The sequence below is a fragment of the Clarias gariepinus genome, chromosome 13, assembly GCF_024256425.1.
Source record: "Clarias gariepinus isolate MV-2021 ecotype Netherlands chromosome 13, CGAR_prim_01v2, whole genome shotgun sequence".
NCBI classification, from domain to species: Eukaryota; Metazoa; Chordata; class Actinopteri; order Siluriformes; family Clariidae; genus Clarias; species Clarias gariepinus.
In genome coordinates, this window is record NC_071112.1 from 32,871,688 (window position 1) to 32,891,563 (window position 19,876).

Below are 19,876 nucleotides of genomic sequence, written 5' to 3' on the forward strand. Positions count from 1 at the left end.
GCACACACACACACACACACACACACACACACACACACACACACTTGGAGGGACCTCAGAGACCTGTGTTTCTTAAAGAAATAGCAAAATATGGGACCAATTTTTCCAATAAAGTGGAAATAGAGATCCAAAAGTGAAAACTCCTAGCGTGCAGCTATCTACACTTTGAACTGCATATAAAGCCCTGTGGAGAGAAAAAGAGTTTAAAAAATAATTAACCCAAAATGCTAATGAGGTTAATAATTAATGGAAATAAGTAGGAGCCAGTTACCGTGATTACAGCAGCAAACTGCTAATTGACCTTTACTAGGAACATTTTAGGACCTTCGTGCAGCAGCAACGGAAATGAGGTCGTTCGCTATCTGTCTCCGGTTTTACCGTCTCTCACACACTACTGACCGACCTGATGACTGAGAGCAGTTGATCCTTGCATACATTAAACAATTAAAGTGTGAGTTATGCAAACAATTGGCAGGGTATTTTATTTATCCATTTATTTATTTATTTTTTTGCACCAGCAGATGAAGCATAACCTATATTCATTTGGAACTCAATTCCCCAATTATGTTCGTAAACAAAAGTATAATTGCCCTTTGTCTAATCGGGGAAGTCATTAATTTATTAGGCTGTTAGACAGAGATTGAGAGCAGAATAAAACGGTCCACACACACACACACACACACACACACACACACACACACACACACACACACACATAAGCCTAATTTGGTGATTAGGTGTCTCGGGCACAGAAGAAAAATATCCTTGTAATAGACTTTTCTAAAAATCAATTCTGGATTTTTGTTCAATTTATTTCATTTCTTCATTTATTATTTGAAAAAAGCCCAATACCTGTGAAGTCAGTGTTAACAGGTAGTGTAGAGCTGGGAAAGTGGAAGTAGTCGGTCCCGGTGAAGCGTCTTCCTCTGATAACCCGGCCTTCGGCGTCTGAGAATGATACATCGGTTCTTTCGACGTGGTAGACCGGTGGGGGTCCGTTCAGCGCGGCCGGAGCCGCCCACAAGATCTCCATCGCCGTCGTGTTTACAGGCTTCAGACGGGGCTCCTTCAACCCTGCTGGTGCTGGCAATAAGGCGAAATAAAGATTTTAGTATTTTTATTTTTGGGTTTAATCAGATTTTTTATACATATTTTAAACAAAGAAGATTTTTAATGGGGTTCAAAGAAAGCATTAAATGATGTAAATGATCATGAAGTGACACATTCGCAGTGCATTTAGTCTCCTTCGGCCAGGAGCCAAGCCCAACCAGCACCACTAATAAAAGCCCTCTATAGAAAATGAATGTGTTGTCTTCGAAGGTCCGTTGCCAAGTGTGTCATAAATTACATCCAATCAATAGCACTTGAGTCTATATAATTGAAGCCCTGATATTTCAAACTCCTCGTGCTGATTTAATATGTTTCGTGTGAAGTCTTGACAGACGTTCATTGCTTTTGAACATACGTACAGGTGGGAAGACAGGCTAGGTTTACCGCATGAGGCTTGAATTGACACGTTATGTTGCCTTAGTCATTAATACTAGTTCTTTCACAAATATTTAAACTAAACAACTCGACAACTTAATGAAATAACTGAATTAAAATGCATCTGCAGTATAAAGAATGGGGGAATTATAAAGGTTATACAGTGGTACACAGCACTCACTTAAGTAAGACCAAGAGGTTTTAAAGGAAAACCTTAATCCCGATTACCAAAATATACAGCTACAAGACCTCTCCGAATCTAATTTGACGTGGATGCTGTGGATTTTAGCGACTTTTGTTTCTCATGATAATTTAAGAATGTGATATCTAGCAATTTCAAATTTTTCAACTAAAAGAGACAAAACCGATCAGGTCTACGAATCATTTCGCTTCACTTTAATGGAAAAATGTCCAGCCTGATGTTATTTTATCTCATTTAACTTAAAGCTTTAACAGGTCACACTAATTTAACCTGCCTACTAGATATTACATTTTTAAATGATCACGGGAAACAAAAGTTGCTAAAATCCACCGCAAATTGCATATCACATCAAATTTGATTGCAGCTCAGATAACTTAAACTAGTCGTTGCAAACTGGTTGCTTTTAAGCTAAACTGGTGCACAAGTCCAAGTCTTGGAACATCTGCACCTTTGTGATCCGACACAGCAAATCATGTGTTAGTTTGCATTTTGTTTAATTTGGGAAAGAATCATTAACTCCTCCACATCCAACAATTTTCAGGACTAATGATTAAACTTATTAAGCTGCTCATATTAATTTCATGAACATTGGATAATCTCATGCTAGAATAAGAGCGAACACTCCTTTTATTAAATTAGACCAGACCAACCGTCCCAGGCGTTTCTGGAAACGAGTCCGGCCCTCTCGCTGTGTTCTCCAGGTGAACCCGCCCCAGCTGAACTAGAACACGTACTTGCAGTGCTTCTGTAACTTGGGAAATATTGATTTACGCATAATTGCCCTAACCTTCCAGAGAAGGAAGAAATATGTATGGCACAGTTCAAGTCAATGCGTTGTGTACAGCCAGGGATACACATGTACGGCTTCCCTTTATGGCTTGTAATATACATAAAACATTACCATCAACTCTTGATTAGCTGTTCTCTTCACAAAAAGATCAATAAGTCTGGATCAGTCTGGCCACCTTTTTAAAATTCTGTACGCTTACACAATCCCTGTCCTCATCAGTGTGTCCGAAAAATGAGTTATTATGCTTTTTAGCAGTGACCAGGGGTCTCCTGTACTGACAGCTGAGGTCCTGCAACTCTGCAATATTGTCTCAGTGTCACTTTTAGCTTAATGCATGACTACATGTCAGACCAGGCAGGAGAGAGGATTACAGTGCCTTTTAGTTTCTGCCATAAATGTACAGCCGTTCAAAACTGAACACACGTCCAGGACTGTGTAAACATCTTCTGCCGCAGAAATGTGTATTTCTTCATAATAAATTACATAAAATGATTTCGATTAAATGTTAGAAGTGGGAACAGATGTATTACTGTGACAGACTGCAAAGTGCTTAAAGATACTATTTAAATCCTGGGTGTTTCTGTAAGAACCTCAGCAGCGACCTCATTTCCCCTCTCATCTGTTCCAACCACTCAGCATTCAGCATCTGCAGTATACCGGTGTATTACATATACCCACTTATAAAAGTAAAAATAATAATAATAATAATAATTTGTTTGCCCTTGATGCCATAAGCAGGCGTGTTAAGACAATTTTTGAGTGGGAATTAGCAGTAGGTTTAACTTCAGCCTTTATAGTACACACACAATACCAGTGGAAAGTTTTACCATTTAATTCAGTGTTTTTTGTTTAGTAATATATTTCTACATTCTAGAACAATACTAGATTTTTTTAAAGCACATATGAATTACACAAATGGCTTTAGGTAATTAAGGCAAAACAACAACAGTTAAATGTTATTTTAAGACATGAAGGTCGGCTGTTCTGGCTGTTCAATGCACCCGGGGTCAGAGCTCAGGGTCAGCCCCGATACAGCGCCCCCTAGAGCAGACAAGGTTAAGTGCCTTGCTCAAAGAGCTGGGGCTCGAACCGTCATCCTTTTGATCAGGAACTCAGTGCTTTAACCCACTCAGCTTCTTCTGCCAAAGGATCAGCTGACGAAAGCATTACTCGCTGGTGGTTAGAGAGAGTCCTGATCATCAAATTTTACATTCGACTAAAGTTTGGAACTTTGAAAAACCAAAGAAAACACTTTCTTAACTTAAAATGATCAGTTGGAATGTCCTACTCACACACAAGCATTTATTCTGGATCAATCATCATAATCGTCACATTCATCACTCATCAGTGTAATCTAGCCTGGTTTGTAGCTGAAGCACATGTTCAGTAATGTTCTTGGTTTTCGTATTGTGTTTTTATCTTTTTTATTTGCTGTTGTGTTACCCAATGTCCAGTTTTTTTTTGTTTAGCTGTTAGCCTGGTGATGTGTATTTTGTGCTTACAGGCTGCCGGGCATCGCTTCAGTCCACACTGGACTTTTTTAGTCTTCAAATCTTTAAGCCTCAAACACAATTATATTCACCCACTCGGTAAGTATTTCACCGTCTACGCTGTGGATAATGCTCGTTACACATTGCTTGTCTCGGCATTGAAAGAAATGCGACGCCATTTCCACGAACCCAACGGAAGCAGCTGCTGAGTGATCCGATTGAACAGATGGTAATTCAGTCTAATGGTGCATCTGTATAAAAACGACGGGCGCTGTGTATACAGGCAGCCATAAAAAGAAAGTAAGGATCACATAAATTGCAATCATCAACATCAAAGTGCTGTCAGAGTTACTGAATGGGTCTGGGACAAGGAGAAAAGAGACATGTTGTCAAATGGGCTGTAGGGTGGACAAAGTGTGTATGTGTCTGTGTGTGTGTGTGAGATTCAAGCAACCTGAGACAAGCATGAAGAACAACATTAAATCAGGGTAAAGAGAAAAGTCCAAACCTCAAACAAGCAACAGAACAAAAACATGTTGCTCATCTGATTCCCAAAAGCACTGTTTAGTGAAAGTCAGCTAAAAAAAAAAAAAAATCTCCTACTATGATGAAAATATGCGCGGCGGGAAAGCGACAAATGTGCTTCTGTCGTATGGAGGAAGCAATAACATCCACTGCAGCATATTGAGGCGACCATATCTTAGAGTGGCGCCAAGAGCCTGACGGATTCATGTCCATCATTTCCCACAGTATCAATTAAGGGCCCTTGAAGGCTGGATGATTTGTGCCTCTGTTATTAAACCCCACTAATTCGTCCTACTTACATATTCCGTATAAATCTCCATGAGTGGTGTTTGATTCATGGTGTTCATGGGGAGCTCGCCAGCACATTTTTCTCCTTGTAATTAACAGTAAATTGTTTTTACTGCCGAGCGATGAATTCGGCTGCAAATGGGCAAGCGTACGAGGTGAGCGTCGAACTCCGGCAGGAGGGTTGAGAGAGTCATTAAGTCATCATATAAGGTGAGATGTAGATGGTTAATAAGGACGAGGAAAGGGGAAGGTAGCGTGCAAAAGCCTACATTGCTTTAGGCTGAATCTCAGTAAAACAAAAGACAGAGAAAGAGAGAGAGAGAGAGAGAGAGAGAGAGACAGAGAGAGAGAAAGACAGAGAGAGAGAGAGACAGAGAGAGAGAGAGAGAGACAGAGAGAAAGAGAGAGACAGAGAGAGAGAGAGAGAGGCTACACTTAAAGGCGACACTTAAAGGCGACACTTTAAATGTATGTTCTTACACTGAAAAAGGCTGGATGACACACTTTCCTAACCTGTCCGAATGCCTGAACCAATTTCTCTCAACTTTCCAAAGTACAAAAATAGTCAAGATAACCCTAAGAGTAAATGAAACAGCTTTTATTCATATTCCTCGGGGAAGAAAAGCCTTCCAGTCTCAAGCTTCAGTTCCCTGGTAGGTTTACACACTTCCTGGTGCAATACTCAGAATGAAAGCTGCCACTATACTGTACATGTTCAATTCCAGGCACTATGTTGCTACTTGGATAGAAATTAACGCACATCGCACATGTCATCTAATTAAAAAAGTGTAAATTTTATACAGTATACAGTAGGAGAATACACACATATAGACTGTAGAGTACATTAACAGCACAAAGCTGTTACAAAGTTGTACTTTGTATCGCCTTTCACCCAACACTGGTCATAACTTTGTCAATATTAATGTTATGTTATTAGCATGAAAGGGGCCGCCGCAGCCGACCATCCGATCCGCACACAACTTGGCACAGGTTTTTAACGCCAGACACCATTCACGACAAAGCCCTCCCATTTTTTTATATCCTGGATTTATATACAGTTGAGTCCAAAGGATATTTCCGTCACAGCTCCTTTGTGTCGTTCCAGACTACAGCACCCGTTAGAGACTGTAAGTGACAGGTTTCACATTTATAAACACATGTTTTGAAGTTGTCGCAGTTCAGCTGGTCTACTTAAGTTCCAGGTTTTCTGTTCCGGCGTCTGTTAATTGTGATACTGTTGTTAATTTTTCCTTAAGTCCTAGTACATAGGTAATTGTTATCAGAGGTGGAAAGTAACATATTACATTTCTTCGTGTTACTGTAATTGGGCAGTTTTTTTGTGTACTTCTACTTTTTAAAATCTGTAATGTTTTGTTTGAAGTATTGTACTTCGCTACATTTGAAATCATATTTGCTACCGAGTAAAAAATAAATGAATGATAATAAAAAATAATGCAAATAATGCAACAGGGAAGGAAGAAAATTACACCTTGGACAGTGATTGATACACTGATCGATTGACGCGCTAAATTCACAAGAACGATGTAGACGGACTAAACAGATGTCAGTGATGCAGACGCAGCTGAAAGTCTTATGATCAGCGGTGGTGTGTGTGAGAAGGAGAGAATGGAGTAGGACGGCAGGTGTGCCTCGACCCCCCCAGAAAACGCTCTATTGTTTTTCCCTTTTCTTTACTTTGACTTCATGTTTTGTATTATATATCGTCTCTGAGCTCTTTTTTCTCTCGGCTATCCGGCGCAGAGCGTCACACTGTGTTTAAGCCACCACTTTAATTTCAAGCATAAGAAAGGCAACAGCTTTATTATATAAAGGTCTTCCTTCAATTAAAAACATCCTTCATTATATCCGCTTGTCTTTTTTGACCTACACTAGAATCCCCCATCCCACCTGCTGTTAAAAAAAAGGAACTCGGTAACTTTTACTCCGAGTACATCTTTAATCAGCTAATTTTTACTTTTACTTGTGTAGATTTTTATAATGGTAACTTTACTTGTACAGTACTTCAGTAAAATTTCACTAAAGTAACAGTACTAGTACAAAAGTTTATTACTCTTTCCACCTCTGATGGTTATGACATGAGTCTGATTCTTGTATGTTTCATTACAGCCATTAAAGACACGTCTGCATTACAGCCGCAAGAAGAAAGAAGGTAAACCTTTTTAAATTTGATGGTTTTCTGCATTAATTTGTCATAAAATGTGATCTGATCTTCGTCTAATTCGACAGTTCTGACGAATATAATGTGCCTAAAATAATTCTGATCTTTCATGTCTTTATTGAACACACTCATTCAACATTTAAAATGGTAGTGAAAAAAGTAAGTGAACCCTTGGGATAAATTACGGGTTCTTTCCTTCTCCATACTTTACAGTTATGATGATGTTTTTATGATGACATGCAGTGCTCTTTTAACACCAGTTGTAGTGCTGCTTGTTCTTTCCAAATAATTTAATCTTTGTTTAATCAGTGCACAAAACATTTCGCCGATACTGCTTTGGAGTGTCAGTGTGGTCTTTCACAAACTTTAGAAATGTTCTTTTAAGTAAGCAGCGGCTACCTTTGTGGTGTCCTGTCATGGACATCCTACTTGTTCAATGTTTAACGTACTGTAGACTCATGAACACACATGTTTGTCTGTCACTCTAGGACGTTTCTTCACCTCACTGATGAGTCCTCGTTCTGCTTTTCGGGTCATTTTGACTTGGCGCCCAGTTCTTGGTAGAGTAGCCACAGTCCCAAAATGTGTCCATTTGTAGATGATTATAACTGGAGACTGGTGAAGTCTGAAATCACTTTGTAACCCTCTCCAGCTTTATGTAAATCAACAATTCTTGATCGTAGATTCTCTGAAAGCTCTTGTTGCTGAGGCGTGGATGACATGAGCGTAGTCAACTCAACAAAGTTTGAGTGGTTTTAATAAGTTAGAGTAACTCTACTCCACTCCACCAAACTCAATTTTCCTAACATGACTCCAGGTACTGTATGCTAACACCTGACTCCAATCAGCTTTTTGGAGGTCAGTAGCTCAAGGGTTCACATACTTTTTCCACTAGTACTATGTGTTTTTTATGGCTGTTCTCAAGAGATGAAAGATTATTTTGTTATACTTTTAGTCACATTATATTTGTTGATACTCTTGACTAAGATGAAGATCAGAATCACATTTTATGACAGTTTAACACAGAAAACCATGAAATTCCAGAAGTTACTGTATATTATACACACTTCCATAAATGTTCTTTTCGTTATGTGAAGCTGTTTTGTGAACAATGACTATTGTTAAAAGTGCTATATAAATAAAATTGAGTTGAACTGAATTAAATTAAATTGAATTGAATGTAGTTTATTGCCAACAAAACCCTATAAAGGGCAAAAGCACAGACACTAAGAGCGCAAAATGAAAAGCTAATAGGCAGAAGTGGAAGTTGTTATAATTTGCTTTTTAGGCAATAAAATATGCAATAAGATGATCTTTATAATATCATGTGTGCACTAAATTGTTCATCAACTGGAGCAATTTAACCTTGACAGTGTGTTTCAGATATAGAAGTGAAGTGCAGTAATCTGTTCAGATAATATGACCTGAAGCTGATCAAGTCAGGGTTTATGTTAGTTCATCCATTTGTGTCCAGCGTTGTTAAACAAGGCCCTTTTCACCATTTTAGACACAGTACTGAGGACAAACAATAATGATTTGTACCTTATTTTCAACACATACAGTACTGTGAAAAAGTCTTGACGCCCCCCAACGTTTGTTCCACTCCAGTCCCTGTACCTGAGCAGTTTCACAGGAATGTGTTTGGTTTGTTAAGACACACGGTGATCTGTGAATCATTCAAGCGTAAAAATCATCTACATTAAGTCCTGACCCAGTGAGAAACAGGTGCAGATGATGAGAGATGATCAGGAGGTGATCAGTAACTGCTGATGCTGAATGCTGAGGGGTTGGAACAGACGAGAGGGGAAACGAGGTCGCTGCTGAGGTTCAGATTTTAAATCGTATTCCTGTTTCTTTCCTTTAATTTACATCATTTAATTTAATATGGAGAAATACAGCATACATACAGCATACATTTGAATAATTTTCATGAGTTAGAACCGTTGGCTAATTAATTCTTGTTTATTAACCTGAAGGTTGAGTGCGTCCTGGAGCAGGAAGACTGCTCACACACCCCTGTGTGTTACAGACGGTCACGGTGAAGCTGTACTCCTTGTAGCTCTTCAGGCCTGTCACAGTGTAGCTCCGCTCATCTGCTGAGGCGTTGTACAACAGCTGCAGATCACACACACACACACACACACACACACACACACACACACACACACACACACACACGTGATATCCGTCATACCTAGATGACCTGACGTGTTTGTTGAAAGGTGAAAGAAAAAAAACGAGGTGACATATATCTTCAGGATACTGATGAAAAAATATTATCAGCTTAATTAAAATCGAAGATAACGAAATCCAATTAAAAGGAATGCTATTAAATAAACCTAAGCTCATCAAATCCCTTTGAAACTACAGACACTGGAGAGGAGAGGTGATCCTGATACAGTGAACAGTCCACAGTGTTGAGTTCTTATTTAGCCTTTGTTTTATATATACACACACACACACACACACACGCACGCACACACGCACACACACACACACAAACACGCACGCACGCATGCACGCACGCACGCATGCACGCACACACACACACACACACACAAACACACAAACACACACACACACACACACACGCACACACACACACACACACACACACACACACACACACAATGACAATGTCAATTATTAAAAGCGCTATACAAATAAAATTGAATCGAATTGAACCAGATACCAATATTTACAATTATATACAATATTTTCAGTGTTAGGTGGCACGGGGGTGTAGTGTACTGTCGCCTTGCACTTCCGGGGTCCGGGTTCGATTCCCAGCCAGGCTCGATTCCCGTCTCTGTGTGCATGGAGTTCGAATGTTCTCCCCGTGCATGGTGGGTTTCCTCCCACATTTCAAAGACATGTAGGTTGGGTTAATTGGCGTTTTTAAATTACCCCTAGTGTGTGAATGGGTGAGTGTGAGTTTACGTATGTGTGTGTGCCCTGTGATGGATTGGCACCCTGTCCAGGGTGTACCCTGCATCGTGCCCTAGGGTTAACCCTCTCCCGACGTGTTCCCGGGATCCCTTTAAACGAGGTCAGCTGACCCCGCTGCCTCACTGGGATTACCCTCGTGATTTGGAGGAGAAGTCTCGCGAGAGTATATAGCGGAACCAAAATACCAGACCTGAGGGTTTTTATTTTTAATGCTTTATATTGTATATTTGTGTCAGAGGTCTATAAGACTCACGCTGTCAGAATGAACAGAACTTGCTTGTACTGTAAGTCGGGACTGTATTCTTTATTCCATTTAATCAAACGACCTGATTTGACTTGAATGTCCAACATAATTATAGACCAGGTGTCTTTATACAAGTACAGTACCATCAGGCTTTAATCTGATGGTACTGTACTTGTCCTCTGGTGCTGGAGCTACTCACTCCTCATGTATGTTTCTCACTTTTCTGGCCTGACTCTTTATCCACTGCTTCAGTTATGATCCAGGATCCTGTCACAAGCACTTTGTTTCTCCTGGACCGCTGTTGGTAAAGGATGCACTCTGTATAGCAGTGAGAGTGAGAGTGCACACATTATTTGTTTTATCGGCATCTTGAGAGTTTTGGGGATTCACCTTCCAACCTCAAAGCTTTTGTGGTCCATCTACTGTATAGCCTCCTCTTTCACACACTGCATGCATGTGCTAAGGCTAATTACTGTCTCAGAGCAATCCAATCTGAGGCTTCCATTCCGTGCAAAACTTTATTTATAGCATTATAGCTTTATTATAATAACCAATGCTTCGTGTTATCCCAGCACCTCTGTGCATGTCAGTAATTAATTCATGATAAATATCACAGTACCTGTGTCACTACAGGAGGGGCGTACGGGCTGGAGGTCTGCTCTTGGTAAAGACTAACTCGGTATGCGGTCACTGTCCCCCTGACATCCTGTACTCGTGGTGTCTCCCAGTTCACTCGAAGTGACGATGAGGACACCGGAGACACCTGGGGAGGACTCATGTACTCCGGCACTGTGGGGGAGAGGACACACAATTACACCATTATGATGAGCCCTCACATGGCAGCTATTCATCTCATTGGCATGGCATGATTCATATTCTGGACGCAGCACCATGAAAGGAGAGGCGCAGCTTCTCAACTTAGCGGTTCTGCTTTTCTACAAACATCAGCTGTGGAAGTTTAAGAAGAAGAGCTTTCTTTGGTGCATAACACACATTAAAGATGAACATGAAATTGCATTTTTTTAAATGTCAAATTTAAAGTGAAAAAAGTGACATTTCATATTCCTGATTAAATTATCTTACACAGTGAGCATTTCTGGGTGAAATTTACGCTAGCATCTAACAACATGGCTCCATGGCACGCATTTTATGATGGTTGCCTGGCAAGTAGTACAGAATGTAATACTTAATGCACGCTTACTTTAAATCAACCCTTAATCTAAAATAAATCTAAGATAGACTACAGGAGGAGATTCACACAACAAAGATCCGCTGTAGAACAGAACGACATGGACGGTTCAGAAGGACTTAGAAGTGATTAGTGCAGAGACGGCGTGTTGTTTAAGACGACATAACGTTATCAGATGTGTGTTCTTACTGAAAGTGCTTCTGTCACTGAATGTGAATGTGGGTTTTGACACTGGCGTCCCGTAAGCAACGTCCCTTTTGCTGTCCAGAAGTGAACGGGTCCATGGCGGACAGACAACATGGCATCACATGCAAAAGGTTGAATTAAAATAACACTTTGCCATTAATCAACCAATCAGGTCACAGGAATGCAAAGAAAAACTAATGCAAACAGAAATAAAGGGTTTAAGTTGATTTTTTAATCAAAACATCATATTGGAGGAATAAAGTCATCTCAATGTCTTCAACCATGGCATAGCTGTTGTTCTCAAATGGGGTAGTTTGAGTATTTCAGGAACATCTGATCTGCAGAAATGTAAAGTACACAGAACACCCCCGTATAGCAAAAAAAGAGAGAAAGAGAGAATAGGGGTCCGTCCTTTTTTATGCGAGAGGTCAGAGAATGGCTAGACTGATTCCAGCTTTCATGTACAGTAACTTAATGCTGAGGAAAACACCTCGCTCTGTTCTGGGTCGGTCAGATTTCCTTGTGAGTCATTGAGCACTTGCATTAAGAGCTTGTACCTGATCTAAATAGAAAAGCATCTCACAATCCAAAAGTTGTTAAAACTAGAAGTAGAGGGGCTACAACAGGCTACAAGAACGCCACATTGGGTTCTACTCCTATCAACCAAGAACAAGAATATCTGAGTCTCAACTGGACTGGACAAGATGCCCAGGTGAAGTTTTGTCCAGTAATTTGGATTAGTGATGATGAAGCTGATGGCTGCTCTGGTGTATGATGAAAATCATGTAGGTTCTAATTCTTGTAATTTTGTAAAAAGGTATTAATCTGTATGTTTTTCTAACTTCAACTTGAGTCTTGTTGTTTCTGTTATAGTTTCTTTCTTGTGTTAGATTGTGTCTGTGTCTGTGTGTGTCTGTGTATTTTGGTCTAACCTCCTTCTGCGGTACGGCCAATGGACCACTCGGACATGGTGCTGCCGGCCATGTTAACAGCGAGCACTCTGAAGCGGTATGCAGTGAACGGCTCCAGATCGGTCACCACGACGCTGCTTTCGGGCGGAGTCAGAGCAGCGCTCTCACTGGCCAAGACTGACGGCTGCCGCGGATCCAGCCAACCAGCGCTGAGGAAAACCCTTCGCTCTGTCCCGGGACTGGTCAGGTTTCCTTGTGAGTCATCGAGCACTTGCATGAAGAGCTCATACCTGATAATTATACCTTGAAAGAAGAAGAAGAAGAAATAAACCCACCCTTGAATGTTTTCCTCTTTTATATCAATCTTCTATAACAATGAATGAAACTATGTCTTCCTCCTACACTGATACACAAAGCCAGACTCTTCCAGGTGCAGAACAAAAACTGGGCTTATAATTATATTTTTAATAATTTCCCAAATATGCCTTAGTGGAATATGAAGCAGGATTTTGTGATGTAAAGCCGGCCGCTGACAACATGCAATTACATCTGCAGCCCAAAATGAGAGGAAAGAAAAGAGAGAGCAAATCAGATAGACACAATTAAAAAGAGTGTGGAATTGTGAGGAGAATTCTCCGAGGGTCCTTTATAATGGCCCATGTTAATGAGTTAATTTGTGATAAAGCATGATAACTGGCATTAAAAGTCATTGATATACAGGAAGCTATTTTGCAGGAGTTTCACTGGTGCGAGGCACAATTCATAATTGTATGCAGCAATCAACCACCTTAAAGTGTAACGCGCAGCAGACCCACCGGTTTTTACCGCCGGATGAAGCTCGGGCCGAGCCTTAATCAAGCCTCTCGATTGTAGATTAAAGTTCGCCAGGAATTAATTTTCAGCCGGGCAGAGATCAAATAGCATTTCGGTAATGGTGTTTCTCATTATTGTAATGACGGCGGCTGAAGACTGCTGAAAGAGCGTGAGGAAGATGCGATGGATTCTTATAGCTGTACAGTATGTTAATGCACACCCAAGAGTCCCAAAAACGCTGCGCTGATTGAATACTATACTTCAGTGCCATATCATCTTAAAGCGATGAATAATCTCAACGCGCACATTCTGCTGTCCTATACATATGTAAAACACCGATCAAACCTGTTTACCGTTTGGCATGGCGGGCGGCTCCCAGTCTACATGCAGTTGTGTCGGGGAAAGTGTGCTGACACGCGGTGCTGGCTGCCTCTGTGGCGAGACCTGTGCCGTAACCACGCTGACGTTGGCACTGCGAGCACAACCACCATTGGTGCAGGCTTTCAGGCTGAAGCTGTAGCGACTGAATGGGTGCAAGCCATCCACTGTGACCTCTGACCCCAGGCCCTGGTAATGAAGGTGCTCCTCTCCGTTCTGTTCCTCCAGTGAACTCAGGGCGTAGTGCTCGACAGGCCCCGAGGTGTCTACAGGCTCGGTCCAGTTGAACGAAATGGTGGTCGGACTAGCCTGACCCACAACGCTCAGCTGCAGGTCACTGAGATCCGGGACGGAGGACAGAGTGCGCAGAGTGACGCTGGAGCTGCTGGTGTTGCCGTGGATGTTGCTGGTGAAGAGCTGGTAGGTGTAGAGGGTGTATGGAGACAGAGCAGTGTCCGTGAAGTGCTTAGATCCTATAAAGAGCAGAAACATGGTATGGATGCACACGAACGCTATTCTCAGACTTTTATCTAGTTCATTAAAAAAAGGTTTTATCTGTACATTAGGTCAGAACTCGCTTTTTCAATAATATCTTTACGTTTCAAACATTGGAGGACCCAAGGCAGTCTCAGAAACATTTTCTGTCTGTATGTATGTATTAATTTCTGTCCATTTGTCTGTATGTCTTTCTAGTCAGATTTTGTCGCAGCATCACACAAAACGTTCTGGACAAAATGTAATGAATCTTCTGCACCATCAGTGAATCTAAATGTGGAGTAAAAGTGATGTTATGAACAGTTATGTGTGGGATTTAATAATCTACTGTAAAATAATCTACTAATGCGCTACTGTCTCAATGTAAACAAACACCTGCACCAATAGATATTAATTAGAAAAGATAAAGTGAATATTTTGACTGGGATTAGTTCATATTTTCACTTTGGCTGAAATAACAGCGCTGAAGTGGTATAAGTGAATTTTAACACGCTGGAGTGGTTTTAAGACAAAACTTCATCTTTATCCTTTGATCTACTTTTTCCATTTCTCATCTGTGATTCACTCTCCGATTACCGAACAGGGAGTGTATTTGTCTGAGCACCAAAGAAGGACAACTTGGTGTAAACAAGGCGTAAGATACTCAACCTTACAGAATGGGATTTCTTTGTATTAATAAGTTAGACAGAGAGTTCTGCTGTACAGAGAGACACACAGACATGGACGTGGGCTTCAACCTCAAATAATCATAATAATAATAATAATAATAATAATAATAATAATATTATTATTATTATTATTATTATTATTATTATCACTGATTACATTAAAGATCAGTAGATTATTTTTAGCTTTAACATTTTAACTATTTCTACAAACTCTTTTCACATCAATAACACATACTTATAGTAGTTCACAATATACTCGCAATATGCTAACATCTTTTCAACACACTTAAGAACTACTTGGCTTTAGACCTGGGACTTTTGTCAAGGAGCTTGGGTTGGGTTCCTTTGTAAGTCTGGTTCCTCTCTAGGTTTTTTCCACTATTACCTCATAGTCTCCAGTTAGGGACCTAAATCTAAACCTAATATACGTCTGCAAAGATGTTTTGTGATGACACTATTATTATTATTATTATTATCACTATTATGATCTACAAACATGAAACTGCATTGACTAACCAAACGGGAGCTGGCTGTAGCTGGTATGGATCGGCTCCCGGTTCCGGAGAAGTGTGTAGGTGAGGAGGTTGCTGTTGGGGGAATCTGGAGCGTTCCAGCTCAGCTCAATAGAGCTGGCATTAAGTGCGGTGACCAGCGGAGGAGGCTGCTGTCTGGGCTCTGAACAGTGTACATGAGAAGAGCGAAATAAGGATGATTAACGTACTTCAGGGTGACGGTGAAAAAAACAACATCATTGGCCCAAGGGAAAACAGCAAGGTTAAAGATCTCGCCGATGCGACAAATGGACAGTGTATGAAAAGGTGGGGGAAGCTTTCTAGGCCTAACATGCAGTGCACTTAAAACGCACTAACTTAATAAAACAGATTTGTAGAGGGCGGAAGCCTGAGACATTAAGCGTGGCATTTCCCCTCTCAAGACCATGGATACATTAGGGCTATAAAATGCATGAAAGAATGTGCCACAGCTAAACATATAAAAATATAACTTATAAACAAGATAGCTAGGAGAAAAGCAGCAAAAAAACTACACAGAAGTGATGCGACTATAAAAACCATTCAAGGACAAAAAAGTTAAGACTGTGCTACACAAATCTACAGTCTGTAATGACATATGGAGGAACATATGATAATGCTTTCTGAGTTGTGACCTTTACTGCAGCCCAAGTGGTTGGCCGGGTCCATGTGACTCGCTCCTTCTACACACCGTTCACATTTCTCGCCTGTCACGAACAGCTTGCACGGGCACTGGCCTGTCTCGATGTGGCAGGAGCTGTTGAAACTCCCCGCTGGATCGCAGCCACACCGCTCACACCTAGACACAGAGTAACCGCAAGAGAAGGTAAGATCTCATGCACACATAATCGCCTTGGCAACATACCGCGTATTCCTGCGTTTGGCATCACAACTCATTAGGCAAAAGTTAAATCCAGATTTATTTGCACGGTGGAAAAGTTGTGCTTCACAGAGAGTCCCTGAACCCGGTCTGGATGTGATGAGAAGATTACACGCTTCAAAATAAAAAAGCATTAACAGATGCGCATGGACAGTAGAAGAGTTTGAAGGAAGGGTGTTGAAGAGTGTAACCCCAGTGGACCTGGTGAAGGGTGACGTGAAGGCCAAGAGCCTGACACTCTCACACGCAGCTGAGAAAAGCCCAAGATTCTTAATGAGCCGCAAATTTGTCCCCTCATCCAGGGAGGATATCTTCATCGCCTTCTGACATGGTTCAACCTTGAGACATAACGTCTCAATGACTGCTAATCCATGCAGATAAAAGTGATAAAATAAGGGCACCACAATAAAAAAACATTTCACAAAATTCCACAAAGTGGTACTGTATGATATGAAATTCTTGTCACCCTCGTATATCCTACGAATGGAATTCACGTGTCCCTGAAGTGCATCGGCGCGGGCTTGAGCCAGCTGTTGAAAATAGCCTCGGCATGCAAAGTTTGCCTTGCATAAACTAAACATGATTAAACAAGCTCCAGCGGCGACTAAAATAAACAGGTAAATTGCATTCCTAGTTTGTAAGCAGAAATGGCAATAAAACTGTTTTCCTCCAAGGTTAAATGATTAGCCAACCAGTGCATTCTGGGTAGCCGGGATTATGTCATCTGCTGTGATGGGAAATATTCCATAACCGTATTGCGGCCTTTTAACTACCCCCATTAGACGGACCACGTTGGACGGAGCAATATAATATCCACAAAATAAGATGCACAACCTTATTGATTTTGTGGGAGGTAGGGTAAATGAGTTTGTAATATTTATATGAAGAAATCTTTATTTGGTGGATTCTCCTGATGTCATTCAAGCCTTTCTGTAATCATTTTAAAAATATTTATTTTTCCTCCCTACTGTGAACCAGCGCAGGCCCGAGCGATCCTTCAGGACTCACATATGGATTAGCAGTGTAGGATGTCTGGCAAGTTTTTGTTAGATGTGCAAAGAAAGGACACGTTTCCGCACACAGATCTCACGACAATTAATACTGTATTTGGCTGACCTGCAATGCTTCCAAATATCCTAGATTTTATTTTGGAAAGTAACTGATGTTAATGTGGAAGCTGCTTATGGTGGCCCCGACAGTTATTTATTAATTTTTTTCCTGCTTTGCTCAGCATGGCTTGAGGTTAAATATCTCCTTGGAGCTTTCTTGAAGGTCATTCAAACAAGACTCCTGACCAAATGTACCCATGGGCGGTGTGGTCTCAGAAACCCGATAATATCAAAGAAATCTGCTGAACATAAGAATAAGAATAAAAAAAACACACACACACACATACGTATCAGAAAAGGTTTTGCATTTGTGTCTAATCCTAGGTCACATGCCCGAGCTGGTGGGCTGCCGAGGTGTATCTAATTAAGTGGCTATAACGCATGACGTATTTACTGCCTAATTGATGCATCTGACAAATCAAGTGTCCTGAGAACATTAAAGCATATGAACATTTAGAGGCAGGTTTAGTGTAATGGCTAATCTGACCTTTTATGAACACAGGCTGGACCTCCGGGCCATCAAACTGCTAACTAGATCAAATAGCTGTAGTGCAGCGGAAGGACATGGTTATACACATAAGACTCGGTTATCTGTGTCATCCATATAGACAGGAAGAGCAAATTAAGTGCTTCTGCAGAGGCCAAAAGTTTACATACACCAAGACATTTTATGAGGGCTGTTCAAGCCAAACTGGGACTCGTGAAGAAATTTCTGGTGAACGAAGGCGTAAAAGTAATTGACATTTACAGAAGACTTCAAGCACAGTACGGTCATGAGACTCTTAGACATAGTAAAATATTTGAACAGTACAAACATTTTAAAAAAGGAATTATGTCCGTCTGATCCTTGAAAAATCAACGTCGCTACATTGGGCAAGAGGCATCTGTCTGTGAGAACTGTACATACACTCATTGACCAAGAACACAGGAACTAAGCTGCGAGTTATTGCCACATCCACTGTACAGTCCTGACCTTGCTCCATGCCAATTTCCACATGTTTGGGTCATTAAAGGAGTTCCTGGGAGGCCAGGGTTTCAGTCGTGAAGTGGACCGCCTGCTTCACGTCTGAAAATCATTCTGTAATTCTTGTATTTCACATACCTTCATGTTACCGTACATACACGTACCCATGTTAGGTCAATTACCGCATCCACTTTATCTCCATATAAGATTATTTAAAAATAAGAGAAAGTTAAGAGAAAGATTTGTTTAAAGTTTTAATAATGACTTTGGGCGTATGATTAGGATCACCACCTTGCTGGTTCTGGCTGGTGTTTTGGGGTTTACCTTCAGCATTTTTCTCATGTCTCTTTTCCAATGCACCACCCTCAAAACATGATGCTGCCACCACCATGCTTCAAAGTTGGAGTTCTTTGGATTCTAAGCCTACCCTATGTTCCTCCGTACAGAGCACGGATCATGATGCAGAAACAGTTAGATTTTTATTTCATGTCCCCAGAGAAGACTCCTCCAAAAGGTTCGAGGTTACTTGCAAACCTCATGTCAGTCTTGGTAGGGACTTCTTACTTTGCTGGCAGCCTTCCAGACTATAACCATGAAGCATTTTATTGGTGGTTTATATACAGTATGTACTTTGGTACCGCCGCTTCCTTGTTCCTTGGTTTTTACATTCACTCATCATTAGAGGTTAATTTTGTAGTAACAACAGAGCAATGCTAAGCTTCTGAAAGTCAGCACAACAATTTAAGGAATGTTCCAAATCTGTCTCTAATTGATTTTACAGATTTTACTATTGAGATTTAAAAGCTTTAGCCTTGGTGTATGTAAACATTCAGCTTTATATTTTACTGTTTTATCTTATTCTTGGGGAAGATAATTACAACATACAACTAACCTGCCCATGATGGGGTTAAAACCAAAGTAAAGATCCTGGCATTGGTCACACTTGCGTCCAGCTAGGGACGAATTAGCGCACACGCATTGCCCCGTGTCTGCAGCACACACTTGTCCAGCTGCTCCCACTGGGTGACAGTCGCAGGCCTCGCACAGACCACGATGCTCATCGGAATGGAAGTAACCTGCAACGGGAAAGAATTCAAATGATCTCCTGGTTTCAGAGGAGATACATAAGCCTTCATTCACAGATCCCACACCGGGACCAGACTGTGATCTTAGCAAAAGCAAATATATCTTGTTCTGCTTTCAAGAGATGACGGAAAGACAGTGAAACTCAAGGGCATCATTCGGACTGGAAGGACCAGCAGGTTTGAGATGTTTCAATCATAGCCTGCTCCCCAGACCACGGGTGAAATACGAGTGAAAGGAGCTGTGACACACAGAGCCTGAGGAGGGGGGAGGTGGGTGGGGGCCCAAACAGAGTCATCAGCGTTTGTAGATGGATCTCCCCCTCTCTTTCTGCGCTTTCAATTTTCTCCTGCCAGCACCACTCTCTGTGCACATGCTTTATGTGCTGCTGGACCAGAAGGCTCGGAGGAAAGCTGGGTACACCCTGCACTATTTCATCAGGTGGTGCGAGGTAAAGAAGGAGCAACTGTACATCCTTGTCTGGTTACTGCATCAAGGTTCCATATGGGAATAAGCTA

The 19,876-nt window shown here is 41.1% G+C and overlaps 1 protein-coding gene across 1 annotated transcript in view; it reads right to left on the reverse strand.

Moving 5' to 3' along the window:
• The window catches only part of ush2a (Usher syndrome 2A (autosomal recessive, mild)), a 213,367-nt gene that overhangs the window by 144,045 nt on the left and 49,446 nt on the right, over window positions 1-19,876 (reverse strand). The window contains exons 13-20 of the mRNA XM_053509206.1: window positions 19,168-19,351; window positions 15,958-16,121; window positions 15,309-15,467; window positions 13,605-14,102; window positions 12,460-12,741; window positions 10,772-10,941; window positions 8,930-9,074; window positions 853-1,083 (exon numbers count right to left, since the gene is read on the reverse strand). Coding sequence (XP_053365181.1) covers window positions 853-1,083; window positions 8,930-9,074; window positions 10,772-10,941; window positions 12,460-12,741; window positions 13,605-14,102; window positions 15,309-15,467; window positions 15,958-16,121; window positions 19,168-19,351 — 1,833 coding nt within the window. The remainder of the gene's footprint in view (window positions 1-852; window positions 1,084-8,929; window positions 9,075-10,771; window positions 10,942-12,459; window positions 12,742-13,604; window positions 14,103-15,308; window positions 15,468-15,957; window positions 16,122-19,167; window positions 19,352-19,876) is intronic.